General features: G+C 30.2%; 1 protein-coding gene across 4 annotated transcripts in view; it reads right to left on the reverse strand.

Annotated features, from left to right (window-relative positions):
* Window positions 1-649: 649 nt before the first annotated feature.
* Window positions 650-13,531, reverse strand: part of LOC107436836 (uncharacterized) — a 53,389-nt gene continuing 40,507 nt past the window's right edge. For 3 of the 4 annotated variants that reach the window (XM_043047413.2, XM_087165516.1, XM_087165515.1), the window contains 6 exons: window positions 12,657-12,918; window positions 10,509-10,652; window positions 6,088-6,158; window positions 4,596-4,791; window positions 2,236-2,369; window positions 1,076-1,234 (listed from right to left, as the gene is read on the reverse strand). In XM_043047413.2, coding sequence (XP_042903347.2) covers window positions 1,219-1,234; window positions 2,236-2,369; window positions 4,596-4,791; window positions 6,088-6,158; window positions 10,509-10,652; window positions 12,657-12,918 — 823 coding nt within the window. In that variant the 3' untranslated portion in view covers window positions 1,076-1,218. Of the gene's footprint in view, window positions 1,235-2,235; window positions 2,370-4,595; window positions 4,792-6,087; window positions 6,159-10,508; window positions 10,653-12,656; window positions 12,919-13,531 lie in introns of all 4 variants that reach the window. The other variant, XM_043047412.2, reaches the window with a different exon arrangement.

Consider the following 13,531-nt stretch of genomic DNA (forward strand, 5'->3'; position numbering starts at 1 on the left):
TCTCAGTTGGATTTTGATAGCATTTAATTTTCTTAGCTTAAATTATTTTTGACCCCTAATGCGTGAAATTGGTTGTTTCCAAAAATATTGGGTGTACAAATTAGTTCGGTTCGTTTTTAAAAAATGGCTCTGCTGTTTTGTATGTTATATAGTGACAGCTGGTTTCAAAGAGGTTAAACATCTCTCAATAATATTCAGTTTATATCGTTTTGAGAATGGTTTCGACGTTTCAAGAATGGTTAATAAAGAATGGTAAATGATAAATGGTGAGTTTTGTATAATATGAGCTGCTACAAACTGGTGATTCCATTACGGGCGATTGGTATAGGCTACAATTGATTCATTTGAGCCGTGTATTACGAGAAAAAAGGGCGGAATACGAGCAAAGACTTATTCTTCTGCATAATAACGGTCAGCCTGATGTCTCAAAAGTCGTAAAAAACTATTTGGAAACGCTCAAGTGGGATATTTTATCGCACCCGCTGTATTCTCTGGACATTGCTCCTTCTGATTACTGGTTGTTCCGACGGATGCAGCATGATTTTGCAGGTCACCAGTTCACTTGTTTCGCAGAAATCGAAAATTGGCTCCTAACTTGGATCGCCTCAAAAGACGAGACATTTTTTCGAGATGGAATTCGAAAATTGCCTGAGAGGTGGGAAAAAGTAGCAGCCAGCGATAGACAATGCTTTGATTAATCTGTTCATTCATATTGTTCTGAAATGAATGCATTTTTGACCACAAAAAAACAGACCGAACTAATTTGTACTCCCAATATGTATTATGAAATCATTAAGCAACATCCTTTAAAATATTTCAGTTAGGTACAACAGTCAAACTTAGGTAAGATATCATACAAACACATTTATTAATACTTTTAAGTGTAAATTTAGTACCAAAGAATTTAGACGGTCAAAATGTAATCAATAATCGGTCAGTAAAACATGATGTTTTCTAAGTTCATAGCAGGAAAACACATGATACTTTAGACAATTGCTTAATTTAACTTTAGAACAAATTATGTGGAAAGATAAATGTGATAAGTACAAAATAAAAGAAAGATGAGTTCTTTTTTACAAATCAGAGTTATAACTAATAAGCTCATACAGTAATGTCATCAAAATTCTATGATTTTTGAAAAATTTATCTAAGTTGTTTCTGTCGGAAGCTGTAGCAATCGGCAGACCAAAAAATCTTTCACGGTATCTAATAGAGATTTTACCATGCTTGTTGCCTATAAAAAAAATTGCAATAGTCAATAACAAATTCTTTAAACAATATTATTTTACAAGATGGACAGTTAATAATTAATTAAAATAAGCAGCAATAGTTTCCAAAAAACTGAAGCGGTAAGATATTAAGTAATAAAAAAACTTTATTCGCTTCGTTTCTAAAATATATAAGAAGGAAAAAAACAGTCCACATTTTTCAAGCGGTTAAAAAATAGGTAGCCATTTTCAAGACTCGACAGATGTTAATGAGAAGAAACAAAAATGATTTTAAATATAAAGTTGTCAAAAAAAAGAGGAAAAATAAGAAGAAACAAAACTAGAAAAACCACAGTGGTTGTGAGGGGCAAATCAAGGTAAAATGCATTTCCAAATGCTATAGAGAGCTGGTGAGGAACTCATTTTGTTCATAAAAGAATTAGCATTCGTATGAATAAAACAAGATTCCCAGGCATCAAGATGAGCTGATTATGACTGGGGTGGAAATAATTTTGGCAGTGTCAAAATTGAATTTATGCCCAAGATCCCAACAATTTGCAGCAATTGATTATTTCTCAAATTCTTGATAATGGACATACCTATCGTGCTCCTTAAGTCTAAATTTAATGCGCTTTAAAATGTAGTCTTAAGAAACAAGCTTAATATGCTTTTAATCCGCTTAATTTCTTCACCCCTTTGGCAGTTGATAGAAAAGAGAGATCTTCTTAAAATTTGTGATAAATAACAATGAAATGCTTTTACAGAAAAAATTTGATGAGTCTCAATTAAAATTTATATACTTTGAAGTTACAAACATGTGATGTAAAATACATTAAATTACACTACAGTATGTGCAGCTGAAATTATTTATATTTCATTCATCATTTTATATAAAGCACTTCTCATAAGTTTCCTGAAATATAAAACAATATATTTTTTACAGACATCTTTTGAAAATTTCTATTTTAAATGAAAATTAGTTTAGTTTAGTTAACAAATACTTCCAACTTTAACAGAACAACTGTACCTTGCAAAATACTTTGTGTCAAATAAGATTCTACCATCTTTATCCTTAACTCTTATTCTTCCATTGGTATACCTCGTTTCTCGTCTGCCATTAATATACAAAATTCTCACTGATCCATCAGCAAATTCTCTTTTCTGAAAAATCAACATTCAAGCATTGTTAATATTCAAGAGAAATAATGATAGCAGTGTTTCCCTCCCCATGACTTTTTCAAGAAAATATCAACAAAATTCTATACCACATTTTTGCAATACATAACAGGATAATAAGGGTAGTAGTCCCCATCACACTGGAGGAATAAACTCCCTAAATTTTCCAGACTTATTTTACCATATTTTTGAAAATTATGGCATAAATTCATACATGCTTATAATTTCAGACATATATAACTGATGGCATTCAAAATAAAGACTCTATTTCAATCTCTCAATGTATAAAATAAATTTCTCTGACATTTTTATTCTCAAGAAAATCACAACTAAGTTACAGATCACATTTTTTTTCAAGTAAAACAATATTTTATCAGAAATAAGAGGGGGGGGGGTACAAACAATTAGAAAAAAATATCCTTGATTAATTTTATCAAATTTATTTGATTTACCTAACCAATAGTATAAATTTTATGATAATCCTTCTGTTTTGTTTAGTTTATGCCACATAACTTTGCAATCACATCAGTAAATTTTTTTTTTGTCATATGCCTGTTTAGGCAGTGGGGGTGCAATTGTTCCTGTTCTTCAGTGGCGCCATCTATGGCCAGGAATTCGACTTCTACCATGCCATTCACACAACCACAACCCGTTTATAGGGGGGGGGTCACATTCACACACAAGGAAAAAAGACATAGAATACACAGAGAGAGAAAGAAACATCCATGCCTTGCCCGGGATTCGAACCCAGGACCTTTCTGATGCAAGGACAGTTCCCTGCCCCTACACAGGCCGGTCAGCTACATCAGTGATAAAACCATCATATAGCTAACTTGTGATTAAGACAATTTAGAGCAAAAATTAGTAATACAAAAGAACATAATATTTGAAATAAATTCTTACCAGCTAATTGAAGAATATTTTTGTATATAATATTGCAAGTAGGGTAAAAAAAAAAAAAAATCTCACTTTTAAGATTATTAAGAAAACTAATTTATGCAGAAAAATTAATTTTTAAAAAAATTATCGCTAGCTTTTTCTATTAAATATTATTAAAAAGCAAATATAGTTGTAGAAAAAATTATTTGTTAAAGAAAGAGTATTTTGAGCAAAATAAAATTATAATTTTAGTAAATCTAAGAAGTATTAACTGTGGTTTGATGTAATTTTTATGAGAAATAATTCTAATAAATATAACATGAACCTTACTGGTTACTTATTGCTATCCCAAAAGCAGTATTTCACTGTTATAATATTAATACATACCTACTAATGTTCAGCTACGTAGCCATGTAATTTTGAACCAAATCCAGAAGACAAGGGAACTCTTGGATAAGTATTGGGAGATTTTGCCTTCGCAGGGGCTTTTTGATGGAACTAACCTGCATTTGCCTTACATGGAGAGGGAGAAAATGAGAATTTCCCACGGTTAGCCTAACAGCAAGGGGACTTTAACCCATGATCCGTCTACCACTGAAGATATTTTACATCAGCACTGTGGTCGGTGCAAACTGATGCGGAATTTGTATTAACCAGCCATCGCTGGGATTCAAACCCGATTCACTTCATTGGAAGGACCACCAATGAGCTATTGCGGCTCTACTTAAACTATTAACACTTAACATACTGCAGTACTGGCAATAGCACATCTGTTGAGGAATAAGAGAAGTATTTTTGCCGTCAGTGGATATTTTATACCCAAAATTTTATTTTTTGAAGATTTCTTCAACAAATACAGAGAAATTTGAGAATATATGGGTAAACAGGAGATAGTCGTAAAATACAGGAGGTATGGCAGGTATGTTAATATAAAATTATAATTTTAAAAAATTTAAAAGTTATTATAATTAGTACAGACGCCCGGTGGCCGAGTGGTAACAATTCACTCTCCCGTGCCACAGGTCCTGGGTTCGATCCTCGGGCCGGGCAAGGTTGACTCAGCCTTTCATCCCTTCAGTGGGTCAATAAATGAGTACCAAGCATGCTAGGGAACTAAACACTGGGGGTTTCGCATTCGGCTGACCACCTAACCAGAGCATCTGCTCCTGCACTCCAGAGTCCAAGGTCAAGAAAACTGAGATGGCCACAGTAGGTCTTGGCCCTCTATGGGGTGCCGCGCCACTTAATTTAGTTTATAATTAGTACAAAGATAAGAGTATGATTTGTGGAAATTTATGATTAACATGAAGTCAATTTTGAACAACTTCTTACTTTATAAGTTGAAGTTCTGATTTCTCTTTCACCATTTTCCCAATACAGTATATCTGTTCCATCCGGCTTCAACATTCTCTGCATTCCATCAGCACTTTTGATGACTTCAGTTCCATCAGGATAAATTATTTGACTATCTCCATCAGGAAAGTTGTTTTCCTTTATTCCATCAGGCATCAAGTATTGAACTTGTCCACTAAATGAAATAACACAAGTGAGATTATTATCTATATATTTTTCAGAAATAAGTATATTAGCATAGCACTTTTTTCTTTAAAATGTATATTGCATTTTATCTAATATTTTAAAAAAGATACTCAAAAACAATTTGCAAATTCCTGTTTATTTTTTCATTCTTACAACTCATCTGCAGAGAAAGTTCATAAGCATTATTAAAGGTATTGAAAATGGGGAAGAATGAAAATAATTTATCAGAAAAATCATTTAAAAAGAGAGAGAGAATAGTTAAAAAAAATGTGTAGCTAATCTAACGGCAATATAAATATGACATTCAGATATACAGGTGATTTCAGATATACAGATACAGAAAAGTTACCTTCAAAATTATTGTTACATGCATACCAGTCCCTATACTTTCCAATTTTTTTTTTATTAGGAAGTGTTTAAAAAGAAAACAGCATAACTTAATGGAAACAAAATATCACACATGTTGCAATAAAATTTTTTAGAATAAAAAATTAAATCAACACTTAATTTTATTATTTGCAATTAATAAAGTAGGTGGAATTCGAAATATTTAGTTAAAGAACCAAATTCTAACATTGGATGTGATTGTGTGAGTCAATATTTATAGCTAGACCCTTTGAGCATACATTTTAAAATTGTTTTTTATCTGCTCAAGAACTATTCAATCAATTACTTTCAACTCAATTTCCTAAAGAGTTTAGATGTTTTCAGTGTCTTAACTTAATTGACTTTTTGGCAGAATGTACCAGAATGACAGGCTTCACCATGCAAATCCCTGTAAATGGTTAATGATAAGCAATAAATAACCAGAATTCATTAAATGCTGCTCTTGAATCATAAAGATTGCAATCCATTATTTATTGCATAAAAATTTAATAATTGGATTAAGAGTTACGCTAATTTTTTTATCTAATTAATTATTAATTAATACCAAGTCATTAACTTTTGTAGATGATTAGTAATTGGTATTTTATTATAGTTCTTATTTGAACTTTAATATTTAAAGACAATTTCAATTTATTGAAAATTAATTACAGTATAGTCTGGATGATTCGAGGTAGACGGGACCAAGCCTACCTCAAACTTTCAAAAACTCGAATTAATGGGAAACTCGAACAGACAAGACTCGAATTATCGAGAATCTACTGTACCACTAAAAATTGCTTAATCATGTTATTACTTATTTAAATATTAATTTTTCAATTTAAACAGCCATTCATAGAACAGTACTACTGAAGTCAGTTATATTATAAGGTCAATCAAAACTTAAAACATTAATTCTTACTTTGGAAATTTAGTCACTCTGGAGCCATCTGGAAAAGATTCTTCTACTACACCATTTTCAAATTGATGAATCTGGGAAATATGTGCACCAAACAATTATTTGAATAAAATAATTATAGTATACTCTCAATATCTCTAACATACACCGAAGAGTCATTACATTATGACCACCCTGCTAATAACATGTAGGACCACCTGTAGCCCTCAAAATTGCTAGCACCCACCGTGGCATTGATTCCACAAGGTGCCTGATAGGTAGTCTGAGGTATCTGGTACCAAGCGCTCATCAACTAGTCCTGCAATTCCTCACATTGCGAGGGGGTAGCATGGCAGCACGAATATGGTTTTTCAAGTAGGACCACAAACGCTCTATTGGATTAAGGTCAGGTGAATTTGGGGGCCAAGACATGACATGAAAGTCATTGGAATGTTCCTCGTACCAATCCATGACGATTCGACCCTTATGACATGGTGCATTACCCTGCTGGTAAACACCATCCCCCGCAGGAAAAACTGTTGCCATGAATGGGTGAATCTGGTCTGCAACTATGTTCAAGTAGCTTACAGACGTCAGGGGTTGTTCTATGAGGATTATGGGTCCTAATGTGCCCCATGTAAACATTGTTCCTGGGCGAGCTTATTGTTATAGATGGAGGGTGGTCATAATATAATGGCTCTTCGGTGTATATCTCTAAAATTGTGTTATGTCAAATAAATATTTTTCCCCTTGACATTACATATCCACCTTATGTTAATTTGAATTCCAATTTTTCTAAAAACCTTGTTATGCAGAGCCCACTCTAAACATTCGCCATTTCGAAAAATGCGATAAAATCGTAAATTCGGCAAAATAAATAATATTTTGGCAAAAGTATTGGCGAACGATTTTTTTATAGAAAAAAAAATATCCATATATATTCCCCTTGATCTTCAAATTACATCAATAGGATTTTTTCTGAACAAAATCTTATTTATTCTATTTAATTAAGTAATTTCCCACAGATATACTAATAAGAATTATATCAAGACTAGATAATATAAGCAACAAAAAAAAAACAAGGAAAAAAAAACTTAAAATACATATAAACACATATGTTGCCAGATAACATGATATATTGTGACAAAACTCTTACCGTTCGCTAAGACTTCTGAAGTTTGGCTAACACTTTTGATATTTGGCTAACTTAGTGGTTAGTAAATTAAAGTCCTTAGAGTCTTGGTTATGTCAGATATTTTTCGAAATAAAAACAAAATTTTTGGAAAAAAAAACACAATGCATGTTTATTGTAAACCAATTTTTTCTATTCAAAGCATAATTAATTTTGTCTTTTAAAAATTAATGTTCCCGTATTTAGACTTACAGTCAACTATCATTGCACACATAATTATTAGTAGCTATTCGTATATCTCAAGATTCTACTTTTTCGAATACTATTATAGAATATATTTTTCCTCTCTTTAGAACATATTTAGCTCTGAACTCGCTATTTCTAAAACTCGCATTCTTGAAATTTTTTTAGCGTCCCTTCAATTTCGAGATGCCGAGAATATATTGTATTAGCAATGGACAAATAAATTTTTAAGGGAAATGATTATTTAGGAGAAATAAATAGTTTGAGCCCAACATGCCATAATAATCCTAATATTTAATATACAAGTAGCTTTAATGTAAAAAAAATTTCTACAACTGGTAATTTAAAAAACCTTGATGATTAAAAGTGCATATTTTTACAACTAAAAAAATTTAGAGAAATTTTAGCACTATTACTGATGAATATCCAAAAACTAATTCTGTTTACATCCCTATTCATAAAGATTTCTATCCTTCATACATACCTCAAGGTGTGGCACTGACTACTATTTCCAGAGGTATTACAAGCTGCTTTAAAGGCAGGGGATAGAAGGCAAATTCTTTTACATAATTCAATGCTCTCATGAGGTTTACACTATTTCTCAACTTTCGGATGTTTACTTGTAACAAACAAATTGTTGTAAAATTTATTTGGGAGTGTTGTTGTGTTTCGTTTGTTTAGTTAAAAAATACAAACGCATACTTTAAAAATGAATATTTCCAAAACAAAGTGGGAGGAAGAGAAAACTAAAACATTAATAAGTATATATAAAGTGGGGGAAATATTCCAGCAAAATTCAATGAAGTAATTTAAAATAATACTAACACTATTAATAAAAATAAACAACATTAAATGTGGTATAATGGTAGTTGAATCATGTTTTCTGTTGTACTAAATTATGGAATGCAGAGTAGAGATTTGAAACAAAAAAAAAATAAAAATTTTCATTTTGGAAAGAAAATAAAAAAAAAAATTCATGCTTAGTTAAAAAATTGAAAACCATACACATGTGTATACTTACAAACTCTAGTATATTAGTAGATAACAAGGCAATCTTTTTTTTGTTGTTGTTGGTTTCAAAATAAATAGATAAGCATTACTTTTCAAATTTGAAAATATTTTCCAGGGGTCGGACTCAGGGACAATGGGATACCAAAAACCCTAAGTCCTAATGGCACAAATTAGGAACACAGAAAGAGATTCCTTATTAGCAATTCATTGTGCAATAATATTGGCAAAAATAAAGTGAATCTCACGTTTTTTACATTAAATAGTGGTGAAGTTAGTGGATATTTTTAATTTTGGGAAAATTCAAATCAATAAAATTTCAAAAGATGTGGAAAGAATTGTAAAGAATATGAAGTTTTTAAGGTTTGGGGAGGATACTATGTGAATGGAAAATATGTATTTATGAGTAATTAAACAAACAATTATTTTAAAGTTTTTTTTATTAGAGTAAATTGTAAACAGTTCGTGAATGTTCACAATATGACTTGGCATTCGAATGTAGACAATTTTTAACCCTTTGGTTCTTTTATTTGCACTTCTTTTAGAAATTATGTTATGTAGCATAATGAATGCCACAAAGTATGTTCCAATCCACCTAAAAAGCTTTTTCTTTCTAAACAGTATAAATAACAGCTTTTCAGCTATTAAACTCTTAATTCAGTAAACTCTTAATTCAGTAAACTCTTAATTCAGTATCAAAGATGTACCAAAACAATGTACATAATCATCAGTACCAAATCAATGGTTCAGTGGTTTTGGTTCGTTAAGAGAAAAGAATTCAAGATTCATATCAATCGAAAGATATAAACGGAAAACAATAACAATATTACACTTAAATATTTCTTATATAATGGCTGAAGTTTCAAGAAAAATAGTTCCCAGCAGTCTATAGTTCGGATAACTTCAAATCGGAAGTTTATCATCAAAAGTTTCAAATTTAATTTAAAGGCACAGTCAACACCATCTGTAGATTTTACTGACAAACAAGAAATTCAGTCACACAATCTTTGTTTTCATGGCATATTTAAAGCTTCTATTAAAAAACAACTAGCTTTTTCAAAACTCAAAACATATTTTTAACCTATATTTGTATCTTGTGTATATTTATTTATATAAAAAAACTTTCAAAAGGAAAGCAAAAGTAATTTTACAAACAAAACTTTAACCACTTTATATTAATATTTTCTTCTTTTTTAATCTTCAACAATTTTCAGTTTACAATTCTTTAACCAAAAATTAATGAATTAGCGAATAGATAATTTGAAAACTATAACAAAATCCTTTTTAATTTACAAAGTTTGGATTACTTTATACCTCCTTCCTATTACTTCTATAACGTTATTCCTCTCTATGATGATATTTAATATCAGTGCCCCCACATTCGCCTAAAACTGAAAAAAGTAGTGACAAAAAACAAGCTAAAATCTATGAATAGAGACAAAAACCAGCAACTTTTTCTAGCAAATTTCTATAGGGCGGGATAGCCTAGTTGGTAAGGCACTGGGCCCATGTCCAAGAGTTCGCGGATTCGATCCCAGGCCCACCTAAGACTCCCCTTGTAGTAAAAATCTCTGTGCATGTTAAATCTGTCGAGTCACAAAGTCCTCCATGTTCCCATAACAAATCAATACCTCTAGGGGTACCAGGAGTTTCCTTGTCTTCTGGATTGGTTCACAATTACAAGGCTACGAAGTTGAACATTAGTAGTCTTAAACCCAAAATTGGGTCAGCTGATCAACGATGGATATAAAAAATTAAAAAAAATAACACATTTCTATCAGTTAACTACTGAAAGTGAGCACAAGGTACATTTTTGCTTTAAATACAGATGATTAAATAAATAAAAATGAATAAGTTTCTACATTTTTAGTGCATGTGGAAGCCCTGTAATGTTCCTCTTTTTTCAGTCTTCTTTAAAAAAAAATTTTTTTTAACTATGATGTGATATAATTTTTAAAATAATATAAGTAAACTTGCACACAAGAATTTTCACTCAAAAGTGCATATTAAATATATAATAAAACTTGTACATGATGCATACTGGAAAAGAAACCCCACTTACTTCATGTTTATCAGGATATATATATTTAGTCTGCCCATTATGATATACAATATAAATAGTTCCATCAACTCTGATAGTCTTCTTTGTGCCACTAGGATATATTATTTCTGTGTCACCAGAAGGGAGAAGTTTTTGTACTATATTCTATAAGGGATTAAAAAAATCTATTAAAAAAATTCATGTATTTTGTTAAAGTAATGGTTTAAAAAAAAATAGAAACTGATTAGAAAATGCAGAAATATATTTTGCTAAAATATTATTTTTCAAAAGAATAGTACTCACTCCTGTAGATATATCTCCCAGTGTTTAACTTTTAAAGATAAATATTTATATGAATATAATTATAAATTATAAAGAGAACTTGAATTGCTAAGGCAGTTTTTGAAAATGAAAAAAATGTTTTGCTAATAAAAAAAATAGGAAAAATAGGATTTTTAAAAAATAGGAACTGATTAATGAAATCTTTTATACAAGAGTAAAACAATTAGTTAAGTAATTTTAGCTGCTTGCAGTTCATATAGGAACTATAATTCTGATAAAATCGTCTTTAATGTTCATAAAATAAAGTCTTTATTATTCAAATAATTTTCCACAATTTTAGTTCACAAAAATCTTTTCAGAATTTAAAAAATGCAGTAAATTTGAAGTATATTAAAGTATTTACTCTTGCAATATCGAGAATTCTTGAGAACTCTCATTTTAAGAGGAAAATTTCTTTTTCTTCAGAGGGTATCAAGACATTGTCGTGTTTGGGACAATGAACAAGTGGATCTCCTTTCAAAAAAATGGGGCAGTTTACTAGAACATTCTAATATTCTCTTATTGGAGGATAAAACTGTTTCAAAAAATTATTTATGTCAAATACCTTATGAGACCTTGGACGGCCCTTAAAAGCTGGAGGAGTAATTTTCTTATTCGCGACAAGCCAAGACGCAGTGCAATTGCGACCTTGTTTCTCACCTGCACCGTATAGGCATTTCAATCATTCCTATTTATTCACTTTGAGACATTGGAGCAATAATGGACAGTGACCGTTTGCTCTACTGTACAACTTAGTGGTTCTACACAGGAGTCAAGATACTGAGGAGTTAGATCATTCATTTGGGAAAGACCTCTGTCCTCTAGTTCTAATTTCTACTGTTTGAATCCATGCTTAATCTTTTCAACTCTTTTAAATCCCTTGAATATGAAATGGGATATTTAATATAAAAACGTAAAAATAAGAAACAGGATGCATGATCCTAAATTATGTAAATACTAATCGTGATGCGTGATTTTAAATCTTGTGAATGTAATTCTTAATCGTGTTTGAATAGGTAGGGAAAAGCATACAACTGAAAATTTTTCTTCTTCTTGGGAGTTTGAAACCGATGAACTTTCTTAGAAAAGACGGATTTTTTAAAATTATATTGAAAAAAGAAAAAAAAAAGCGGAAAAAACTAATCCTTGATATCAGAATACCTGGAAGTCGAATAAAAAAATGTAATGGTGTGAAATATGAGCGAAGCAAATAAAAAAATTCTCATATTAATCTCTGTTACCAAAGGAATTGTTAGGTTAAGAGAATTTTGATTGTTTTCACCCCTTTTAGTAATATTAAAAGCTTTCCAAGAACAGTGTTAGTGTATATTATACATATCTGTAATATGTATAATTTATGGCCAATATCTTCTGATTGTTTAAGGTATGAGTGCAGCTCTACTGACATGTGAAAACATGAAATCCAAAATGGCCTTATACATAAAAACAAGTTTCACTTATTTATCATTTTTGAATGCAAAAAGCAGTCAGACTTCTTAACATCCCAACCCTTCTTTAATTCTCCCTTTCATTTTTCCATTCAAAAAATAAGAATAATAATTATCTCGATATATATATCTAACATAATAAACTATCTAATTATTACATAAAAACAATCTCATTTTTTCAAAAAAAATAATTGGATTTTGGAAGTCTCCAGAAGAAATAATTTAATTGAGATTATATCAAAATGTAATGGTGAATTTATAAATACAGCAAAAAAAAAACTTATTCTGCTAAACAAGAATTTGTAACACAACATTGAAAAAGTATGGTTATTTGATAAAATTTTGAGTACAAAGATTACAATATAACTAACAAACTAATTGTAATACTTTTCTCACATACAGGTTGAATTTTTGAATTGTTGACTTCTGAGAGTGGAGAGCCACGGCTTTCAGTATCCTTAGTTGTACTTTTGGTAAAATTAACATCATTTTTTGAATCATGATCAAGTTCGCTACTCGAACAGTCATCTTTAGATTCTTCAATAGCAACATCATTTATCGAAGCGTCCAATTCTGGAGGCAGGTCAAAATGAACTTTTGGCTTTGAAGAACTAACTTTAACAGATTTGTTAGAGTGAGATGTTTTGAGCGAAGAAGCTTTCCTAATCACAAAATAAAAAATTATATTACAAACAATATTATACAATAGCATTAAAAAATTACTACAATTACAAAACAGTAAAAAAAAAGTAAATAAGAATTGCACATCTTTTGAATAAAATTTTCTACATTAAAAATGAAATATATTAAAACTTTTAATGTACTATTAAAGAGAATAAGTAAGAAATTTAGAATATTAAGGTCTTTATAAAAAAAACATTAGTATATACCAGAGTATGATAATCATTAAAATACATGTTTGAATTAATTTTTTACCATCCCAAATATCTTTTTTGTTTGCATTTTAATAAAAATTTATGAAAGTAAAAATTAATCAATCAAACAAAAATGATATTAACACCAATTATCATCAATACCCATATTAAAAGTCTCATTCAAAAGCATTAATTATAATTGACAAAAAAATATTAGGTATTATTAATAATGAAGTAGTAAGCATTGATACAATAAATGCAGAACAATACTATTAGCAAAGAAGTAATAATAACAAAATTATTAAGCCTTATCGTCAAGTGCATACCCTTCAACATGCTACTTTAAAATTACCTCTTTTATCATAATTTTCTAATAATAAGTTAACTTGAGAGCCTCACG

Source organism: Parasteatoda tepidariorum, chromosome 6 (genome assembly GCF_982258835.1).
Source record: "Parasteatoda tepidariorum strain Cologne lab strain chromosome 6, Ptep-v5.0, whole genome shotgun sequence".
NCBI lineage: Eukaryota > Metazoa > Arthropoda > Arachnida > Araneae > Theridiidae > Parasteatoda > Parasteatoda tepidariorum.